The 23,633-nt window shown below is 42.6% G+C and overlaps 1 protein-coding gene and 1 long non-coding RNA gene across 2 annotated transcripts; one reads left to right on the top strand and one right to left on the bottom strand.

Annotated features, from left to right (window-relative positions):
- Positions 1–4,037: 4,037 nt before the first annotated feature.
- On the bottom strand, positions 4,038–13,368 carry LOC145425962 (endoplasmic reticulum chaperone BiP-like). Its single transcript, XM_080299474.1, has 8 exons — positions 12,940–13,368; positions 12,616–12,847; positions 12,382–12,519; positions 6,689–6,801; positions 6,195–6,585; positions 5,869–6,106; positions 5,610–5,777; positions 4,038–5,475 (listed from the first exon to the last, which is right to left on the bottom strand). The coding sequence occupies exons 1-8, from the start codon at positions 13,053–13,055 to the stop codon at positions 4,964–4,966; spliced, it is 1,908 nt and encodes a 635-aa protein (XP_080155600.1). The 5' UTR covers positions 13,056–13,368; the 3' UTR covers positions 4,038–4,963.
- Positions 7,085–7,518, top strand: LOC145425982 (uncharacterized). Its single transcript, XR_013906751.1, has 2 exons — positions 7,085–7,168; positions 7,472–7,518. It is a non-coding gene; the product is annotated as an uncharacterized LOC145425982 (long non-coding RNA).
- Positions 13,369–23,633: the final 10,265 nt, after the last annotated feature.

Genomic DNA, 23,633 nt, shown 5'->3' with positions numbered 1-23,633 from the left:
GCCATTTTTTTTCCAACATGTTCAATATGAGATTTCCATGTTAACTTGTCATCCACTATTACACCCAGAAAATGGAATTGTGTCACTCTTTCAATTAATTCTCCCTCTATAGATGATACTATCTCTTCCTCCTTTAGACGGTTTCTGAATATCATAAACTTTGTTTTTTCCAAATTCAGCGATAATTCATTTACTTAAAACCATTTTTTAATTCAATTATTTTTTTAATTTAAGTTAACTCATTCATTTCAATAACCATAATTTTACCAATTCTTTCAAGTTTTCTCCAGAACAATAAAGACTTGTATCGCCTGCAAACAAAACGAAATGTAACATTTTTGAAACAACACAAGTGTTGTTTATATATAAATTAAAAAGTTTTGGTCCTAAAACATAACCTTGAGGGACCCCACATTCTATTTTCATTCTTTCAGATGAAGCCTAAACACTGCACATACTGAAACCTATTATCTAAATAGCTGCTTAACCAGTTCAACACTATTCCTCTCACACCATAAGTACTTAACTTGGAAATTAAGATGGAGTGTTGCAGTGTGTCAAAAGCTTTTTTTAAATCAATGAATATCCCTATAGTATATTTATTATAATGTGTTGCTGATGAAATGTCTTCAATAGTATTCATTAATGCTATTGCTATTGATCTGTTCCGTCGAAATCCGAAATGTATCTATTATTGTACGATCTACTGTACGATATAAAGGGCCTTAAGGTGACTGTTGCTGTGATTTGGTGCTGTATAAATAAAATTGAATTGAATAAAAACTTAGAGTTCACCAGGTGGCATCAAAGACATTGAAAAGTGATGGATTTATAATTGACTGTGAACTTTTAGATATTATCAGTTAGACTGTTCTATTACATCCCATCTGTCCACAATTGAAGTCTGTGATCTGGTTGACTGGGAAATTATAGTGAAATGAGGTTGACCCAGAAATTCTGCTAAAAAGCCAATATTGAAATTAGTATTTATCTTTAAGTGGAGAAAAGGAGAACACCACTGCTCAGCAAAAACAACACAAACACTCATCTCACATCTGCCACAAACATCTGGATGATCCTTGTGGAAAACTTTCTTTGGATTGAAGAGACAAAAGCTGAACTCTGTGGAAGGTTTGACTCCCGCTACATCAGACATCAAACTAACAGCATTTCATAAACAGAACATCACAGCAGCAGTGAGATGTGATGTGATGGTCTGGGCTGCTCTGCTGCTTCAGGAAAACATGAATTCTGCTCTCAGAAATCCTGAAGGAGGATGTTCAAACACCATTTTATGTCCAGAAACTCAAGAGCACTCAGGTTACGCAGAGAGACCAGCAAGTCCAACTCTGAATGACTCAAATAAATAAAATCAAGGTTTTGGAGTTTCCAAGTCAAAGTCTAAATCAGACTGAATCACATCAAGTGTATTTGGGATGAACTTGAAAAACCTCCAATGTGGCTGAATTCAATCAATTCTGCAAAATATACATAACCAAAACTCCTCCATAGTGATGTGAAAGACTCATTACCAGATTCTGCATACTTACGTTTGTGGAAATGCAGGAGAAATCTGCTCTCTCTTTCTAGTCCCTGACAGCATTTTGGATCAGCTGAAGGCTTTTCAGGGAGTTTTTAGGAGATCCTGATAATAATGAATTACAGTCGTCCAGCCTGGAAGTAATAAATGCATGAACTAGTTTTTCAGCGTCACTTAACATAAAATTATTTGAACATTACCTAATAAGACTGATTCAGGACAGACAATTAGTTATGTTAAACTTTCCTAGCAGTCTTTCACAAACAGGGAACAGTCTGTCTATTCTCTCCATCTGTCAGTTGCTGCTGGCTCTTCCTCCTCCTCTTCCTCACACACTGCTGAGTTTGTCCTGGTGGATCATCAGGGGTGCAAAGCCTCACAGATGATGTGCAGCAGTGGGTCCCTCAGTCTGTCCTCACTCTGGACACTTGCAGTTGTCACACATGGAAATCAAATGTGTGATAAGCTGCAGGATTCAAAAACATGTGTAACTTATAAATACATTTTCACTGCTACACAACAGCACCAGAGAAGCAGGATTTAGTGTTTGTGTTATTACGAGTGCTAAACAAGAAGAGTTCCCAGATGGTGCAGTGGACACATGTGTGACTGCTGTGATTAAAGCATCTTTCAGCTTAACGAGTGAACCGTCAGCTCGTTCAAACACACGTTAAAGTCCGTTTGGCTCGACACCACCGAACAGAGGCAGCAATATAATACAGCTAACATTAACAGTGCAGTGAATCCTGTTTGTGCCGTGATATTCAGGACTGCAAACCGAGCAGCATCACTGACTTTCAGCTTGTTGTGTTTGTGGATATATGACTGACTTTAATTATCCATAAAATCATCACATTCTCTGTAAGATTAAGGTTGACTATTGAACGGCGTTTATTTTACAGTAAAGGCTTTAAAACCAAGTTAGTACAAACATTAATAATAATGGATTGCATTTATATAACGCTTTATATATATCTATATATATCTATATATAGATATATATATAGTCAATAGGCGGTGGTTTACGACACCAACTGTCTGCCATCTATAATCCAGTTTTGAGATCCCTTACCAGACGCCTTAACACCCACTCACATCCTGGGCCATTTCACCTCAGGAAATCACATGATAGGGTGGGGCCAGGTTTCACAATGAGCTCACCCGAAACTCTGACTGATTAGGTCCCAAACCCGCTTTCACACCTTGGCTCATGTGATTAGGTAGAGGATCATCAGGGGGTCCTTTGTCCCCGTTTGGAGGGAAACTCCCACTAGGTTCAAATCTGGGACTCTCCACCATTTGACCTTAGAACTGAAGAAGCTTCTCGGATGAGAGGTGAAACGTCTTCAAGCAACTCAAAGAAGTCCAGACGCTTTTCTTTCCAAGCACCTTAGTCTACAATGACCCGGATGACTGAGAACCTTCACAGACACTATTAATTACTATTAAACAAATGACTGATTTTAGACTTTAGTTTACTTCAGCCATATTCCATATAACTCAGGTATCATACAAAAATAAAAATAGCTTCAAATACAGTCATGACAATAAAAGAATATGACCTTAAGGACTTAACAACATTACTTCAGTTATTGTACACCAACGTCTCTCATACTGTACATTAGTACTAAGGGAACACTGCATTACCTGGTGGTTTTTGTCTAAGATTACCACAAAGTAAAAGGTCTCTCAGCAAAATCATGCAACATTTTAAATGGCCTGTATTTGTATAGCGCTTTACTAGTCCCTAAGGACCCCAAAGTGCTTTACACATCCAGTCATCCCTCTGGCCCTCTGACCACCACCAGTAGGCAACGTGTAACGTATCTTGCCCACGGACACAACGACCGAGACTGTCCAAGCCGGGGCTCGAACCGGCAACCTTCTGATTAAAGACAAACGCCCAACTCTTAAGCCACGATCGCAATAGGCACACTATTGCCCCTATCAAATCAGTGAGCTGGGATTTTTTATTCTAAACATGAACTACTGTTACAGCAACAGACATGGACTACTGGTGCCCCACACAACAACTCAATGTCCACTATGTGAAGGAGCCAAACACATGCCTTCTCCTCTCATTAACTGAGATAAAGTGCTGGCATATTTGTTTTACATCTATACTGTCCAGTCTCTCCTGGTGGACATAGCATCACGTTATTCATGGTTACATACAATTTTAGACTGATGTGGGCCAAAGCCTAGCACATACTTGCCAACCTGGGATATGGTTTTTCAATTTTGTTGTCCGGGTGGAAAATCAGGAGAAATTGGGGAGAACGACGGCTCTGGGAGATTTTCAGGAGGGGCATTGAAATTCAGGATTCTCCCAGAATAATCGGGAGTGTTGGCATGTATGGCCATGAAAGGCACAGCCAATCACATTGGCCATATTTGTCACATGAGGTAGGACTCCAGTAGAGAACGTAATTTAACTCTTTTTGCACCGCTGGGTGAATGAGTCGTTGACAGATCTTTTTTTTTTCTTTCTATCGGGTTTGTTTTTCTTTACTCGAAGAGGTCAAATTATAGGTGGGGACAATTCAATAATCGCTGGATATTGGTGGGGACATGTCCTTTCTGTCCATGCCAAATCTACGCCCTTGATCTTATCATTATCTATCGTTCACACATAGATGAATCATTAGCAACATGGGTATCTTGGGCAAGATACCTACCAATGACTATGAGTATCTTGGGCAAGATACCTACCAACCTGGTCTATCACCTGAGTTACAGCCACACACTGAAACTTATTTTAAAGTCTTAGAGGAAATTCAGTGTATCAACTCTGGTCAAAAGAATCCACGCTTCGTACTGATGTCCACAATTCTTTTTTATTCCTCTCACTTACTCTCACAATCATGAAGCACCGTGAAAACTAGAAACAAGTAAAATAATATTAAGAGCACATACGACATCCATCTCAACCAGTTATTACTTTTCACAAAGTGCACAAGTGCTTAACAAATTAGCCAGCATGTTTTTACTGTGTACGCCTTGTAAAACCAGCAGTAGAGAAGTTGTAGATTCCATGTTCCGTGTTATCGTTGTCTTGTCTCTCTTGTCTCACAACTTCCAGTTCCCGCGACTCACAGGAAGGAACTACTTCAGAATAATTTTTAACAGAAACATTTTTTATAAAAATGTATCACTGGACTCATATCTCTTTCTACTGTAAGTGTACACAAACATGAGTCCCAAATACAGGAAAACAAATAGAAAACAATACAACAATCTCAGACACGCTTCTGGTGTTGTCATGGCAACCCACACAAACATTTTATCATCAGCTACATTCAGTATGGTCACTTGTTATTGTTAGCCCCTTCCCAACCACTTCTGTCCCAATTTCAGTCCCATCAGTCCAATATGTACGCCAACATGCCAGAGGGCCAAGGAGTGTTAAGACTTCAAACCTGCCTACAACTCATCCTTCTCGTTTTGCTTACTGCCGTCTGCTGGTGGACCACCTGCACTACCACAGAGCTGACTGATAATGGACTGAACCACTTCCTCAAGCTCCTTCTTCTTGGTCTGGAAGTCATCCAGGTCAGCATCTTGGTGGGACTCCAACCATTCAATCTTCTCCTCCACTGCCTTCTCAATGGATTCAATCTGGTTCTTCAGGGAATATGCGTAGCCTTCCAGCTCATTGTGAGCATTGATCCTCTCCTTCAGCTTCTTGTCTTCTTCAGCAAAGTGCTCGGCGTCGTTCACCATGTGTTTGATGTCCTCAGGTGTCAGCCAGTTCTGGTCAGTTATGATCTCGTTCTTGTTTCCTGTGGCCTTGTCCTCAGCAGTGACACATAAAATGCCATTGATATTAATCTCAAAGGTGACTTCAATCTGCGGTATACCACGAGGAGCAGGAGGGATGCCAGTCAGGTCAAAGGTAGCCAGGAAATGGTTGTCTTTGGTCAAAGGATGCTCACCTAAGAAAAAGAAAAACAGTCACAATTAGACTTGTGGAACGTTAAATTCCAGTGTCACACATTTCTTGTCATTGAATCCTTTTTTATAAAAACACTATTTGGCAACTTTAAAAAAACAACATCCAAGCTCTTACCTTCATAGACTTTGATGGCGACAGTTGTCTGGTAATCAGAGGGTGTAGTAAACATCTGGGCTTCTTTGATGGGCACCACTGTGTTCCTGGGGATCAGCTTGGTCATTACTCCTCCAACAGTCTCAACACCAAGGGTCATGGGGCACACATCCATAAGAAGCACATTACCTGCAAGTGAGGGAAAAGGTTTACTAAACATTTGATCACATTTGAAAGCTCAACCCTATTTAATAAAATATTTGTAAGAGTCATTATTCACCAGTGTCCTCCTCTCCAGAAAGCACACCAGCCTGCACAGCAGTTCCGTATGCCACAGCCTCATCAGGGTTAATGCCTCTACATGGCTCTTTGCCATTGAAAAACTCCTTCACCAGCTGCTGGATTTTGGGGATACGAGTGGAGCCTCCAACCAGGACAATCTCATGAATGTCAGACTTCTTCAATTCAGCATCTTCCAGCACTTTCTGTACAGGCTTCAGGATGGACCGGAACAGGTCCTGGGTTTTAAAGAACACACAAGTTAAAAAGCTCGTTCAACCGCTTTTCCAAAAGGGTTTGAATTAATTAACCAAATTAATATCTTACCATGTTCAGCTCCTCAAACTTGGCACGAGTCAGGGTCTCAGAGAAGTCTTGTCCTTTAAAGAAGTACTCGATCTCAATGTGGGTTTGGTGCCGGGCAGATAGCGCCCTCTTGGCCTTCTCGACCTCACGACGCAGCTTCTGCACAGCACGGTTGTCTTTGCGCACATCTTTGCCAGTCTTCTTCTTGTACAGCTCGATGAAGTGCTCCATGATACGCTGGTCAAAGTCCTCACCTCCCAGATGAGTGTCACCATTGGTGGCTATCACTTGGAATGCACCATTGTCAATGGTCAGAATAGAAACATCAAAGCTGCCACCACCCAGATCGAAGACAAGAATGTTCTTCACTCCATCCTTCTTGTCCAGGCCATAAGCAATACCAGCAGCAGTTCTAAAGAATACAGTAAGAATTTATTTTTCAATAGGAGGGCAGGGGCATTGTTTTGCAGTTTCAAATTGCAGATGATCAAATTCATTTTTGACTGGATGCTTACGCCTCATTGATGATTCGCACAACATTCAGACCAGCAATGGTACCAGCATCCTTAGTGGCCAGGCGCTGGGCATCATTGAAGTAGGTTGGGACAGTGACCACAGCATGTGTGACCTAAGGAAAAACGATAAAGTCAGATTTCATGATAGACCATTTAACTCTTTAACCCTTTAAGACCTACCACAGAACCAAGTCCGCCACAGCTTATCTTCATATTTTTATATGCTGTAATGCCATTTTTGGGAGAATTTCAAGTTGCTATACATCAATACAATCATTATATAGCAAATTTAATGACACTGTGCTGCCACTGCTGGGGTGCAGTAGCTCCACCACCCCACTAGGGGGAGGAAGCGGGTTTGTGTACTCAAGTTTCGCTAGTAAATATAGAAAAAGTTCATGGAGTCTGGCCAAGTTGATACCAGCACACAAAATATTAGCTCTGAAGTTGGCTGTACTGGAGCATGAGAAATATATGCTTGTAAGTACGATTATATTCTGTGTTCATGTTAAGCATGTGATGTAAAATGGGTTGTTGACTCTCATATTTGAAGCCGACATGTTAGCTGCACTGCCGATGCTAATTGTGTTAGCATGTCAATAGGAAATTCCATTATGTGTTAGCATCAAGCTAGCGGGATTTGGCGTTAACATGTTTTCATTTATTTTTCTTGGTTATGCCAGCTATAGTTCAAGTTGCTAAGTCTTCAGTCTGTACTTTGTAATGTGAGAAATATATTATGTTCCAGATGTATGTTTTAATATGCTTTTCTTATGTTTGTAGTTTTACAGTGCCTTCATTAGGGAGACAAATAAACCCTGCAATGAGAACTGGAAGCCTTTGCCTCTCCTTTTGAAGAACTGTTTATCTATCTGCCAAACTGGGCATCAACGTACAGGGAGGGCAGAATAGACACAAATGCATTAAGTCCATAGTAACTATAAAGAATTGCAAAAAATTGCAATGAACTACAAAGAAATATAAATTATTATAAATTATTTATTATACAATAAAGTTGCACAAAGTAGTTTCCAACCACAGGAAATTTATTTTGAGGGTCTTCATAGTTTTATTTTTGAGATACACCAACTTTTAAATACTGTGGGGAAAATATGAATTAAATATTACATTTCAAATTTGCAAAACAAACAGCATGTTCATCAAAAAAAACTATTTCCAACAGTGCAATTTGAGGTCTAAGCATCCCAGAAACTAAACAAAAAAGCATAAAGTCAAACATAACTTTTAAAATCACCAGTATAGGCCTATAACAGTCTTAAAAGGAAAAACTACATTACCCACAAAATATGACATCACTTCTGATTTTGGGCAGGGGATGGAGAACATGCGATAATTGGCACTGACGTCTATTCCAAAATGGGAAGTGCTATGAACAGCTGATCTGATCAGCAAAACGTGTTTCTGAAATATAAGGTTTTATTGCTGCAAGTGGTTGCAATCTTTGCAAAGCCATATTTGGAAGGAGACCGAGGACAAGTTGAATGCATAAGATGTAAGTGTCATGGTCCTGGTTCGGCGACCCAGCGCTTAAAGTTTATTATTATCATTTTCCAATTTATTATCATGATTATTATTATTGTTTGAGTTCTACGTGTTACATTCGGTCTGCCTCTGAGTCTGCGTCTGTATCTCTGTCTGTCTATGGTGTCACCCCGTCTGTTTGTGAAGCTGTCTGTTTAGTTCAATGTCTTGTCTGGTTCCATGTGTCTGAGTTTCCTGTTTTATGGTGAAGGTCTGTATCGTAGGTGAGTGTGCTCAGTTCACTTTAGTGTTTGTTTTTGTACCAGCAATTAAGCTGAGGATTTTGAGTTTCACGTTTGTGTCTGAGTCCTGCGTTTGGATCCTCCTCTCTGCCTGCCCGCACACAGAGCCCTGACAGAACGACGTGACCAGTAATGGATCCAGCGGACTCACTGTGGAAGCGCAGCTCCCGTTTTGACGGGACCCGGTTAGTGCTTGGAGGGCCTCCGTGCTGCCGTTCCTCGCTGGCAGCCTACCCTTCAGCCCACTCGTCTGCTTCCTCCCCGCGGACGCCCCGGTCTCGCAGAAAACGCTCCAGCCGGTCCCGGGAGGATTACTACGAGCCTGCAAGCAACCAGCTTACGCCTGCACAGGTGGTCTACAAGATGTTAGGAATCATTATTGTGCCACCCGACTCACCCAGCGATTCCATACCGCAGGAGGAGCAGCCGCTGCAGAGTTTTTCCACGTCACCCTCAGCCAGTCCCGATCCCTCTTTGACGGGAAAGCGGCGGACCCGCTGCCAGCATTCACAGCTCCAGTGGGAGCCTAGGACTTTTTCTGAACAGCTGGCTAGGGTGAGTGGTGGGGCCACTCTTTCGCCCCCTGCTGAAATAAGAACTGTAAATGAAAGGAGTGATTATTTGAAGGACAATTCTCCCGGTTCATTGCACTATTTAGACTGTCCCATACCTCACCTTTCTAAACCTGTCGATGAAACCAAGGAGATCTATGACTCTATGCCTCAAAAGGTTCCGGGTGATTATCATGCTCCTGAACTTGTCAAGCATATAGTGACTGCTGTTCGTCCTCAACTCAACACTTCTGTGAGAGCAAACAATGTGTGTGTCACCCCAGAGACTCTTAAGCCCGTGTCAGCTCAGTTTTTTGCTCAGCAGCCACCTGTAGCACAGTTTCCAGTGTCACCTGCTCAGCAGCCACCTTCAGCTAAGTTTCCAGTACTTTCTGCTCAGCAGCCACCTGTAGCTCAGTGTCCTGTGTTTCCTGCTCAGAAGCCGCCTGTAGCCCAGTCACCAACTCCATCACCACCACTTTCACCTCAAGTTCAGTCACCCATAGCTCAGTCTTCACCCCCGCTATCCATAGCTCAGTCGCTACCACAGCCAGACATATTACAAACTCTGTTACAGTCCATGGCCCAGTCGGTAGCTCAGTTGGTAGAGGAATCATTAGCTTTATCATCGGTTCCGTCTCCTCCTGTTCTCCAGTCAGTTCCGTCTCCTGCATCTCAGTCGACCTTAGTGCGCTCTCTGGTATTGCCAGCAGCTCAGCCATTAACACAGCCTGCTTCTCGGCCACCATCTCCACCCACTCACTTTCAGGGGGAGAATAGCCCCACACAGACTTTCATTGCTCCTCAAGACCTAGCTCAATTTGGGACTTCTACTCTCTCCGGGGCCTCCCTAGAGGTTAAATATCAGCATTCAATTAACTCTGGACCCCTGGACATAAAGAAGCCAGCGCAACTTGTTTCGTCCCTGCCAGAGGCCCGTGGGCACGCTGGTCCTGTTCTGTTACTGCCAGAGGCCCGTGTGCCTACTGGTTCTGATCTGTCCCTGCCAGAGGCCCGTGTGCCTGCTGGTTCCGTTCTGTCCCTGCCAGAGGCCCGTGTGCCTACTGGTTCCGTTCTGTCCGTGCCAGAGGCCCGTGTGCCTACTGGTTCTGATCTGTTCCTGCCAGAGGCCTGTGTTGCCTGCGGGTTCTGATCTGTTCCTGCCAGAGGCCCGTGTGCCTGCTGGTTCCGTTCTGTCCCTGCCAGAGGTCCCCGCCCCCGCTGGTTTTGTCCTGTGTGTTCCAGGGGCCCCTATGCCCACTGTTCCTGAGACTGTTCTCGCTTGAGGGCCCGAGGAGCCCGCCCAGCCTCCTGCTTTGCCAGCTGGAGGGCCCGAGGAGCCTGCCCAGCGACCTTCCTCGTCAGCTGGGGGGCCCGAGGAGCCTGCCCAGCTACCTGTCTCGTCAGCTGGAGGGCCCAAGGAGCCCGTCCAGCCTCAAGACTCGTCAGCTGGAGGTTCAGGAGAACCTAGCCAGCTTCCTGTCTCGTCAGCTGGAGGGCCCGAGGAGCCCGCCCAGCTTCCTGTCTCGTCAGCTGGAGGGCCCGAGGAGCCTGTCCAGCCCCAAGACTCGTCAGCTGGAGGTTCAGGAGAACCTAGCCGGCTTCCTGCCTCGTCAGCTGGAGGGCCCGAGGAGCCCGTCCAGCCCCAAGACTCATCATCCTCGCTAGCTGCAGTCTCATCATCCTCGCCCGCTGCAGTCTAATCATCCTCGCCCGCTGCAGTCTCATCATCCTCGCCCGCAGCAGCCACCTTATCAGCTCCATCAGTTTCGCCTGGACCGGCTTCAGCTTCACCCACGCCGTCGCCTGGTCCGGCTTCATTCGCTTCGCCTGGTCCAGCCTCCGCGTCCGCTTCAGCCTCGCCTGGTCCAGCCTCCGCATCCGCTTCATCCTCGTATGGTCCAGCCTCCGTGTCTTCATCCTCGTCTGGTCCAGCCTCCGCGTCTTCATCCTCGTCTGGTCCAGCTCCCGCGTCTTCATCCTCGTCTGGTCCAGCTCCCACGTCTTCATCCTCGTCTGGTCCAGGTCCCGCATCACCGGCTTCGTTTGGCCCCGCCTCTGCATCAGCTTCGCCTGGTTCAGTCTTCGCATTCGCTTCAGCGTCGCCTGGCCCAGCTTCGGCTTCAGCCTCTGCCTCGTCTGGTCCAACCTCCGCTTCGCCTGGTGCTGCAGGGGCCACGCAGCCTTCGGGTCCCCTACTACCACCTCCACATCGTCGGTCATCTGCCAGGCCGCTTGTTGGGCATCATCACCACCGTGGCCGCCCTCAGGACTTCTGTTGCCGCCACTGCCTTCCGCGTAGCCAGCCTCCAGGCTTGCATTCCCGCCACCGTTGCCGTCCGCATGGTCGGCCTCCAGAACTGCACTGTTTTGGCCTCCTGCGCTGTCGGCCCCCTGAACTTGTCCGTCTGGGCCTTTTTGGACTATGTCCCTCCGTCCTGGTCCTCCACCGCCCGCCCTGGTTGGGTCGTTTTCTGTTTTTTTTTTTTGGGGGGGGGGGGGGGGGGGTTTGGGCTGTTTTTGTGTTTCTGTTGGGCTGTCTGGAGCCAGCCCTTGAGGGGGGGTACTGTCATGGTCCTGGGTCGGCGACCCAGCGCTTTAAGTTTATTATTATCATTTTCCAATTTATTATCATGATTATTATTATTGTTTGAGTTCTACGTGTTACATTCGGTCTGCCTCTGAGTCTGCGTCTGTATCTCTGTCTGTCTATGGTGTCACCCCGTCTGTTTGTGAATCTGTCTGTTTAGTTCAATGTCTTGTCTGGTTCCATGTGTCTGAGTTTCCTGTTTTATGGTGAAGGTCTGTATCGTAGGTGAGTGTGCTCAATTTACGTTTCCCCTGTCTCGTCAGCTGTGATTTCTCCCAGGTGTGTTCCCCTCCTGTTTCTTATCCCTTGATTACTGCCATCTGTGTATTTAAGCCCTGTGTTTCTCTGTGTCAGTGTCGCGTCGTACCCTCAGATCATGCCTGTGTGTTTTTGTTTTCCATATTCCGTGTTCACTTTAGTGTTTGTTTTTGTACCAGCAATTAAGCTGAGGATTTTGAGTTTCACGTTTGTGTCTGAGTCCTGCGTTTGGATCCTCCTCTCTGCCTGCCCGCACACAGAGCCCTGACAGTAAGTACAACTCCTCCAGTTTCATATTACGAACCCACCCGAGGGATTAATAAAGATTTATCTTATCTCTCTCTTATCTTATGTGAAAATGCGCTGGCTTATCTAATTGCAGTGCTACCGGGATTTAAAAATAGTTAAGCTAAATGGAGCGTGCCCGCTCTTATCGCTCTTAATTAGCCCATAAAGGGGTTAATTAAGATTTGCATCTTCACTTATTTAGAATCTCTGACATTTTTGTACCTTCTCGCCAAGGTAAGCCTCAGCAGTCTCCTTCATCTTAGTCAGCACCATAGCACAAACCTCCTCAGGAGCAAAGGTCTTAACCTGCCCACCACCAATGTCAACCTGGATATGGGGCTTCCTCTTCTTCTCAGTAACCTTCACAGGAATATACATCAATATTAATTTAACAAGAATTTAGCTCAAACATGACCCAAAGAACCAACAAGTTTTATTTTCAGCTTGAAAGCTCACCTTGAAGGGCAGGTACTTGATGTCCTCCTGCACAGACCAGTCACCCCATGTGCGACCAATCAGCCTCTTTGAATCAAAAATAGTGTTCTCAGGGTTAGAGGTCAGCTGATTCTTGGCAGCATCACCAATCAGACGCTCACCTTCACTGGTGAAGGCCACGTAGGAGGGGGTGATTCGGCTTCCCTGGTCATTGGCAATAATCTCCACACGCCCATTCTTGAACACTCCAACACTGCAAGGAAACAGTTTGAATTCAGTCTGAATCCCATATTATTTTTCCACAGAGACATCATTCCATTATTTAAAGAGCCTGAAGTGACTTACCATGAGTATGTGGTCCCCAGATCAATCCCAATCACAGTCTTCCCAGTTATCCTTTTGTAATCGGCGGCACCAAAGACTGTGCAGACTAACAACATCACAACCCACAACAGCTCCATCTTTGTTTGTTTGTTTGTTCTCCAATCTACAAGGAGAAATGCAGAAAAGAATTACAACATGAATCAACATGGCCTTGAGAACAATAAGTGGTCTACAGGTCCTTCTGAATCAACGAATTAACTCTAAACACCTGCAAAAGATTCCTGAGGCTTTTAAAAACTCCCAGCCTGGTTCATTACTCTAAACCACTTAAGAAGCTAATGGTGCACATATGATTTGCGGAGTCCCAGAACCATAGCAGACTTGAAGTTGGTCTTAGAGAATAAATACTATAAATATATTATGACTGGTGTTTAAGAGTAATATTTGAAAATGTTAAGTGACTTTTAAATGTTTTATTTATTGTTTTTTTTTAATTACCATTGTGTATAAAATGTTTTGTTTTTAAGAGTAGCTGGCAAAGAAGTTGGTAAGAATTGCAACAAATATTACATCAGTTTTGTGAATATATTTTAGGACTAGACTGATTATACCCTAGGTACAATAACGCGACTACTTCCTGATAAAACGTGTTGTAGAAAATGTAAATAATTATCATGCTGATGATAAATGTTTTAACCCTCATATATACCTCTGTGACACTGTTTCTGAATTTCCCAGTTTAGCTCACTACCACTGGCGCCACTTTGAGTCTCACCTGCTCGATTTTGTTGTTGAGGTCTTGAAAGAATTTCTTTTAGAAATAAAATGGTATAAGCAGCGATAGCCTTCAAGTTCCAATCCCCACCTCTCTTTCGCTCTTTCTGTTTGCTCTCTGTTTGTGCCAGCACTCGGCAAAGCACCTCCCCCTCCACCCCCCAGCTAAACATTTAATCACTTTTAGTACGCAAGTTAGTGTGTGTCAGGTTTCTTAGTAGGCAGGGCAGAGCAAAATGAAACTGCAAATCTATTTCGTCAAAATCACACTGACTCGTGAGATAATTAACAACTAATAAATACATCTGTATTTGTACAGTCAGTGGGAGACTCCTTGCTCTAAACAGTTTCAGTCTTGTAGAGAAGTTTCTCTCTCTGTGAGCCTGTCTGCTGCATAGGAGGACCTGTGTCTGTCAGACCTAACACAAAGCACCGCCCCAGCTTTCAACTCTGCGCTTAGCAGGTTCCTCATTTCAGATACTGATGTAATCACAACAATTTTAGTAAAGTTCTTTCACTTTCGTTACATATAAGAAAGAGGAATGTGCTGATCTTGGCCTATGAGAAGTCCGTTATATAAACCATGAATGTATCAGTTAAGATAGATTTTATGTTGTTGGTTGTTAAGATTAGGATTGTGAGTTTAATTGAATACTTTGACCTCAGAAGTTTCCACCTTTCACGTGACCGAGACTTTCCCACTGACGGGAATCCTGCAGGGATGTATGCCAGGCAGGTACGTCAGAGCAAGGCATACCTGAGGCGTTGTAGCAGGAAGTTCTGTGTAATACAGCAGATCAGTGATGCATCAGAATCTCCAGTTAAAGCACAAAGGGCTGTATAGAGACAGATTTATCACAGTAGTTAGTTTACCTGCCTTCTGCTTTGAATTCTGTTTTAAAGAAACACAGTTGAAAAATAAAGTAGAGGCTGTTCCTTCAAACCATCGCTTTAGCCGATAACTCAGCTAAAGGGATAGGTTTGTAAGACCAGCCTTTACTTTGAATCAGTGCAGTAATTTAAGCTTCTTACTGTGGAGATTAACGTGGTAAAAGGTACATGTCTGTGCCTCTTACAATTATCGGCTTGCAATTTTATCTGTGAACGGAGGGGTTAATGAAGACAGAGTTTTATCACATGGATTTATAATTTATAACCTGGTGTAGCTGCTAAAATGATGACTCAATATGTTCTTTTGCCTGAACTGTCTGTATTTTGAGTGGTTGCAGGGCTCTGAGACAGAACCTGCCACTGTGTGCGTGGATGAAGTTTTTATGTGTAATGGTTTACTCTCTCACTACCACTCACTCACCCTTTTCTCCCCACTAAAACAGTAGTGTGATTCCCAAATTTTGGCTCAATAAACAAACAAAGACTCTAAAGTCAGAACAGAAAGATAGAGCAGGATCATTAAAGATTAATGATTGTGTTTTATGATGTGTAGTAAACTATCCTCTTTTTCACTGTCCTGGTGTGTGTGAGTGTGAGTGTGTGTGTTTGTGTACCTTAGACAAAGGTCAAACTAGGAAAAGTTGCATTTCCTGTGAAAATGCAGTCTGAATGCCGTGTAATGGAATGTGCTAAAAAACAGATGAAGAAGCAGAAATATCTGCTGAAAAGAGTTATAGAAGCTGAAGTGTTTGCTTAAGACAGCTTTATTTGAAAGGGTACACTGAAGAGTAAAACCGTATTATAGATAGCAGATAGTTGGTTTCGTAAACCAACAACACCAACTGTCTCCTATCTATAATCCAGTTTTGAGATCCTTCCCAGACGCCTTAACGCCCACTCACATCCTGGGCCATCTGATCTCAGGAATTTGCATGATAAGGTGGGGCCAGGTTTCACAATGAACTCACCCAAAACTCTGGCTGATTGGGACCCACACCCAGTTTCACACCTTGGCTCAGGCGATTAGAGGATCATCAGGGGGTCCTTTTGTCCCTCTGTGGGGGGGTCACTCCCACTAGGTTTATATCTGGGACTCTCCACCATTTGACCTTAGAACTGAAGAAGCTTCTCAGATGAGAGGTGAAACGTCTTCAAGTAACTTAGAGAAGTCCAGACGCTTTTCTTTCCAAGCTCCCTTAGACTGTTGGATCTGTATGTGTTGTGATTCAATATTGTGAAATGCCTTGCAAAACAAAGTAAGGTACACTTATTTCATGTTCTTTAAATAATAATGAAAGTACACGGTAAAAACGCTTCAGAAAGTCCTTCCTACTGTTCTCTACATATCTGGATGATGACTCTTGTCCCGAATTCTTTGATGTTGGGCTGAGAACAAACAACCAATACTCAGAGCAGGTCCAGTCAACAACAGTTATTTATTAAGCACATATATGTGGGCGATCCACACGACACCACCCAAAGCGCAGTCCGGTAGATCTCAAAGAGCAAGCACTTTGATACACAGTTTTATATGTCAGGGTTCATGCGTAAGCAGATAACATAACATGCATCAGTTACAATTAGTGACAACTAGATACGATTCCTTTTTTGGTGATCTTCTACAAGTACTTAGAAATGTATTTTCCTAACACTCTTCATTCTGTCGCAGGTGAACTCACCTGTCAGCCACAATAGCCCAAACACTCTTTGTATTTCCCTTCATGCAGCTGTATTTAAAGTGTTCATATTATTCATTAATGCACTCTGCACTTCTCTCTTATATCAGTCTGACCTAGGGATGGGTACCGGTGTCCGGTGCCATGATGGCACCGGTTCTGACATAAACGGTAGTAAACAGACCGAAAAGCAGCACACATTTCGGTGCTTTATTTCGGTGCTTTTTTTTCCTGAGCTGTGATACACTTTAGATTTTAGTCACATGTTACATTTCCAAGGATTGTAGGTGGGTCCAGATACGTACGTTCTTTTAGAGCAGAGCAACAGATTAAAAATGCCCAAGGCTAAGCGGTCAAAAGTCTGGCTGTATTTCACAGCAAAAGATGCAAACTCAGCAGCCTGCAACAAGTGCTTTAAGGTGATACTGTGCAAAGGAGCTAACACCTCGAATCTGATGAAACACCTGGCGACGCATAGCGTTTTTTTTTAAAAGCCGAGAAATGCACCATATTTGATGGCAGCAGCAGCCGTTCTTCTCTGCGTGAGTAGCTTAATGTTATTCGTGTGTAATTTACGTTTAGTAGGCTAACCACGTTATTACATTAATGCATGTGTAGCCCTGTATGCAATTATTCGGGCTGGCAGTATAAAGAAAAAGTGTACTGTTATAAAAAATGGTTAAAATATAAATAGTTGATAAAAAGGTTTAAAAATCATATGCTTTCGTACAAATGTATTTCATTTACAGTTAAGAGTCCAATAAATAAAAGGGTTTCATGATTTAGAGTTCATTTTCTGTGCACACTAAATATGTTGGGGTGTAACCTAAGTTTATTTACCCATCTAATGTCAGTTATCTCAATATTGTATTGTCATTGGTTGTTGTGCTGACGAGCCAGTCAATGTCACTCTTCTCTGTTATGGGGGCGGGACGAGTGGTAACAGTTTGTGTGAATCTGTGGGAGCGGACACAGAAGCTAAGTCCGAAGAGAGAGATGTCGTAAGGCAAACGTGGTGTGGATTTTGCATCTAAGTGTATCATTGATGTCGACTACCCGTGGTCCTGATATTACTTATTTGTGATCTGCAAGAGAAGCCGATGGACGCTCTGAAAGGAGAGGGAGAGAGAGGTTTCTGCCCGGATGGACCCTGCTGTTTCCTCGCCCCCGACTGTTTTCTTACCCCTGACTGTCTTCACTACTGGTGAACTAACTGCCCGTTTCTGATTGCCCTACTAACAAACTCATTGGACTCGTGAGTACTAACTGGAACTAAAGTGCACGTATTTTGTTTATTGCTCAGTTTGAGTGAAGCGGCCATCAGTTTTAGGCCTCACCGCACCCGAACTTCGAATCAGGCCTGCAACAAGCACCGTGCTACAGGTGTAGTGTGGACAGGTTAAAGTGTGTGTGTGTGTGTGGGCCCACTGTTACACATTCGGTTTAAATTGAGTAAGTGTGTAGTTAATCAAAGTTATCATCAAAGGTTGAAATTCATCCCTTTTAAAGGTGTGAGCTGTTGTAACTGAAATAACAGTTGGCACCAAAGAAAGAGGTATTTTGTGTTGATAATCTTTTATTGAAAATCCATGTAGTCACATTTACAGTATTTTTGTTTGTTCATTTGAATTCAATTCATTTTTATAAAAGTAACTGTTTATTTTATTCATTTCTTTTTGTCTAAATAAATACCCGGTGAGGGATTTCATTTGTGTAAAATACAGTTGTGGTGGTCCTTATTAGTTAAATTAGAGGGTATCAGGTATCATTACTAGTAGCACTACGAACCCAGGCCCAGTCTCATTGTACTACATACTCTAGCTTTACCATAGCTACGTGGGACCTGGGTTACACATGTAAGGTGAACTAGCAAACATCATCATAGCTACATGCGGCTGTCTTCTTGTTTGATGGTAGATACTCCCATCACCCTGGCCAAAAAGGCTAAAATGACCAAAGAAAAAGTGGAAAACAGTTAAACATGAGAGGATTTTGGACAAAGTTTGTGTTTTTTTCCATTGTTTAAGCACTGCTTCCAGCCAAGAGTGATATCATATATGCCCCATAGCTGCAGAAAAGGCTAACATTGTTATCTTTTTACCAAAAAACAGCTGAACATGAGAGGTTTTTGGACCAATTTTGTGTTCTCCATTCTTTAAGCACCGGTTTGAGCACCGTTTAAGCACCGGCACCGTTTCAAAAGTACCGGTTTGGCACCGGTATCGGATAAAACCTAAATGATACCCATTCCTAGTCTGACCCTTATTGTTCTTACCAACTTAATTTTTACATTTGTTTTTTTTATTAACTGTTTATTGTAGACTGAACTGTTTTTACTCTTCATCATGCTGCTGTAACACAAACATTTCCTTTGTGGGATCAATAAAGTATCTATCCATCTGCAGTGACTGTCGTGTTCATGGGCTTTAGTGAGATAAATGTATTAGATCAGAGTCTTAGCATAATTTATACTTTTTGAGTTTGCCAAAGTAACAATTTACCAGTTGTAATGTGAAAATTGAATGTGAAGATAACTAAATTATTACTATTACAACAATTACCTACCAGGTCATTCTACGTCATAGATGCAGTGCTGAGCAGGCCTGGTCTTGCCTGAAACCGAGCAAAAAACAACACACACAAAAAAATCGAACCCACCAAGGAACCCCAGTTGAAAAACAGCATAGCTTTGAAGGTTCAAGGCACAACGTTTATGTATTTGGGCTGATACATGAGTTACAAAACCAAAAAGCAACAACTAAGACCAGACTATGACAGTGAATATAACTATGATTATAACTATGACCAAAACTGTGAGCTGTCACAGTCCTGGGTCGGTGACCCAGTGTTTTGGTTTTTGTAATGTTATTGTTCTTTTTCTTTATTTTTGGTTTGATTTTGTGTCTGTTTTGCATTTCTAGTTCTTAGGTTTTGGTCATTGTACGCAATGATCCCTGTGTTCTGTGTTTCCTGTTTTACTTTGAAGGTCCATGTCTTCCTTACTGTCTTGTCATGTTTAATTGGGTTCAGCTGTGTCTCCCTGTGCCATTTTCTTGTTACCTTGTGTTTATATTTAGATTGCGGTTATCTCTGTTCTTCTTCGGCGCATCTGCATGTCATTCTGCATATCATGCCTGTTTGTCATTCCCAGTGTTTCGTCTGCCACCCTCCCGTTTTTCAGATTTTGTTCATCATATCTAGCTTCACCCAGTTTAGGTTTAGTTGACTTCTCTTGGTTTTGCCATGCTTTTGTTTCTCTGGTGTTTCATCAGCCAAAATAAAGGTTTGTTTTCTGTCTAATTATTTAATTAGTTTTCTGTTTAATGCATCCATGTCTGCATTTGGGTTCAGGTCCAAGTCACAAAGTTTATAGGAAAGCAGTTCTGGAGGTTGTTGAAATCTCCCAATTCTTTGAATCTTTGGGCTGAAGGAAGGACAATACTCGGTGTATAAATGCTCAATCAACAATCATTTATTTCCATACAATTCAACATTTAAGAGCATTAGAACGTCTAGACGGGAGAGCTGCTTGCTGAGGGTTCGCATCAGGTCTCAAAATGGCGGCAGATCTCACAGCCTTTTATAACTCCTAGCGGCCCCCATCTAGTCGTAAAAGCCTAAACATTCACATTCTTTCTCTCTTACGGCGCCTAAGTTATGACCTCGGCTCCTTGCTCCTCTGTAAGGTGGGGGTATGGAATGTGGTCTATCTCTTCTGCCCTAGACACAAAGTCTCCGCTTACAACCTTCTTTTTATGATTCAACAATAAAGCATGTCAAGAAAACAGTGTAAGACACTCACAGCCGATCAAGCATACAGAGTGATGCATACTTATCTAATGAACTACAAAATGATTATGTTCTTTTAACCCAAAAGTATAATGAGAACTAAACTACATACACAGCACACCATCTAAACTAAAGGATAATATATGTCCTACAGCTGTTATCATAATTCAACTACTTTGATTACATATATAAGGTAACATATGATAACAGAATAATATCACAAGGTCGACCTGGAGTTCAGCAGCACAAAAGTCCATAATCTGTGTTCAAGGGGTTGACCTGGAGTTTGGCCAACCAGGCATCCAATATTCCTTGGTTCAGGAGGTCAACCCCGAGACCCACAACATAACCGGAGCCGGTGTAAGCTTGAGTGAGAAAACTCAGTAGGCTGGTGGCCGGCAGTGACATTGGTGTGTGAAGACCCTCCGTGCAGGCCTGGACTTGGTTTGGCAGGCACGCTAGACGTGGCATGCAGGACCAGACAAGGCAGGACCACACGACTGCTGGAGCGAGTCCTTGGACCATCCAATAAGGACAGAAGACAGCTGAAGTGATCCTTCAGATCCAGCAGGAAACGACGGCTGGAGCATATCTCCAGAACCTCCACTGGAAACACGAGGAGGCTGTATGAGCTCAGCTCATTTCACAACTGACGCAAGTAGTTGCTGGCTGGGTCGTCCTAAACCCCCAGCTGAAGCAGAGCCAGGAGATGCAGAGACCTCAGGATGCACTGAAGGCTGAGCTGCAGGCTGCACTAATGATTGAGCTGCAGGCTTTGATAATGGCTGAGTGGACATGGAGTAAGTGGTAGAGTCAAAGCCTGAACAGGTGGCTGAGATGGAAGCTGAGCTGAAGCCTAAGAAAAAAGAGTAGCTTGAGGCATAATTCCACGCTCTGAGAAGGCAGGTGAAAAACAGTCCTTAGTGCCCAGAGCTTTTAAACAAGTGTCCATGAAGTGAACAGTCTTAATGATCCAGATCCAGCAGTTTTTGAGTTTTCAGAGTCTGAGTCAACAGTCTTAGACTTTTCAAAACCAGAGTTCATTGTCTCAGACTTAATATGAGTTAAGATGGCTATATGAAAGACATTTACATTGTTGCCCATGAAAACATTTTCTAGAGGTACATTAGTGGTTTCAAGTTCAGTATCACATACAGTGTATAAAAGGTTAAAATAACTCTTGCTGTAAATAAGAGTTATAAAAGGGGGAATACATGAGCACTGTGTCTGCAGGCAGATCGTAATCTCTCTGCCCGCCTCCACTGCCCAAAAGTGGTGAAAACCTCTTCCTTAACAGATACAGTAGCCCACTTCTGTCAGCAAAACACGATAGGTTGTCAGGAGGATTAATTGTGTTTACTCTGCAGTCTGTTTGATATCTGTAGTTTTGTGCCCTTTTGGACTCATTCTGACCATAAAACTGTCCAAGGAACCCAATCAAACATGATGGAAGATGGGAACACCGTTCAGGAAGTTACGGAGTAATGCTAGAAAGTTATGTAACACAAGTGTCGGTGATTGAAAAAGAACAAAGTGCAGATTGACAACTCATTGGGGAAAAGCATTGACAAACATATTACATTGATAACTGAGATAATATTGACATTTGTAGAGTTGAGAAAATACTTATCAGTTTAAATTTAAAATGGATCAAATAAAAAACAAGGAATGAAAAAATACACAACAGCAGTAGGACTGACTAAAGAGGAGGGTCAGATATGCCCCGGGTTGTTGCTCCCCCCCTGTCTGTCATTTTGTGTGTCTCTGTTTTTTGTGCTTTAAGGCACTACACCCCTGGGTTCACGCCGCTTTGCTTGTTTGCTTTTGCTATGTCATCTTGCTGTATAGTACTGTTTTTGCTGTTCATATGGACCTGTTTAATAAACACTATTTTATGTATTTTCCTCTTTTTGAGTGATTTGATTGTAATTGGATCCGAAAAGCTGGGCCTCCACAGCTTTGGTGGGATAAGGTTATCATATTTGTGCCAATCAAAGCAGCCCAGAGGGATTGATCTAATGTGGTGGCAGAGGCTGTATCAAGACTAACGTGGTTTATTAGACAGTCTCTATACTGGTTAGAATGAAGATTATTTTTGAGCACGTGGCTGTAATTGTCCGGTGTATTGCCTTGACCGTGTGAATAGGAAGTAAAGCACATCTTTAACATCCTTTGAACTGCATAGTGGACTCTATGTAGTTATATTTTATTCACTGAAGACTGGGATTAATCAGTTGAAAGGTTTTTAAGCATTTGTGAGACCAGAAGTTTTGGTCTAAGCTGACTGATTTTACAATAGGAAGGGATATTGATTCACCCTTTTTTTTTAAAAATGTTTTTGTATATTTTAGACAATAATTTAGGTGTTTTAAGAGTAAGAAATTTGTACCACGCGTAATTGTGTTTGTAATTCAACTTGATTAAGCTTAGTTCTTTTTTTATTATAGATTTAATTTGTTGCTATTCTGAAAAATGTTTCTTGTTGATCCCATATTGTATAACTAGTCTGTATAAATAGTCAGAATAAAGTCTGTTTGTTCTAATATATGTTCCAAATATTTAATTCGTTTACAACTCCAATCTGGGAAGTTAATCATATTATCTTTTTGTAATATGTCAGCGTTGTTCCAGATAGGTGTACGTTTGCATGGGATTAATGAACACCCTGTAATTTTTAGAAACTCCCACCATGCTGTCAGAGAAGAGCTGATGTTAATGCTTTTAAAGCATTCTTGTCGTTTGATGTTTGAGCTGATAAATGGTAGGTCTGAAATCTCTAGATTATTGCATAGTGCTTGTTCTACATTTAGCCAGGGCTCATCCAGCAGGGTGTGTTTTAACCATCCTGAGATGGATTGTAGTTTGTTGGCTAAGAGGTGTTGTTGAAAGTTGGGCACATCTAGTCCTCCTTTATCCTTGGTCTTTTGTAGCATTTTTAAGCTGATACGCAGGGATTTATCTTTCTGAAGGAATTTAGAAATATACGAATCCAGATGATAAAGAAACTATTTTATCTCTCATCACAGCATTCCCTTTTTCCAAGAAAACAGATGTTGATGTTCCATGAAAGTCATTATAGCCGAAATATGAATAAATACATGAATATAAATATTCATCTTTGAGCAGCGATGTTTTAAATGTGTTTTACTCTGTGTCGTCTTCTTCTTATCTATTTGCGCTAAAGATACAGAAGCATGATCGCTGACAGCTATAGCGTGAATCTCAGTGTCTGAAATGTCACTCATCAGTGAGCTGCTGACTAGGAAATATTCGAGACGAGAGTAGGAGTGATGAACATTTGAGAAGAATGTATATTCCTTATGGTTGGGATGAAGGGAGCACCATGCATCACAAAGCCCATAGTCACTCATATACTGTTTATATATATTTGTGGACTGCCAACTGAACTGAGTTCCTGCTGCCTTGAGCCTATCTATTTCTTCATTCAGTCCCTGGTTGAGGTCACCACGAAGAACAAGTGTGCAATCTAGGTGTTCAGAGAGTGCACTGTGATAGGTTTGCAGCTTGAACCTATTCGCTGGAACGTTGAAGACAATATAATTACACAGCAAGCAAGACACGAAG

The sequence above is a fragment of the Astatotilapia calliptera genome, chromosome 3 (genome assembly GCF_964374335.1).
Source record: "Astatotilapia calliptera chromosome 3, fAstCal68.1, whole genome shotgun sequence".
Classification (NCBI taxonomy): Eukaryota; Metazoa; Chordata; class Actinopteri; order Cichliformes; family Cichlidae; genus Astatotilapia; species Astatotilapia calliptera.
The sequence above is the reverse complement of the archived record's forward strand: the minus strand, read 5'-3'. Positions and strand labels throughout refer to the sequence as shown.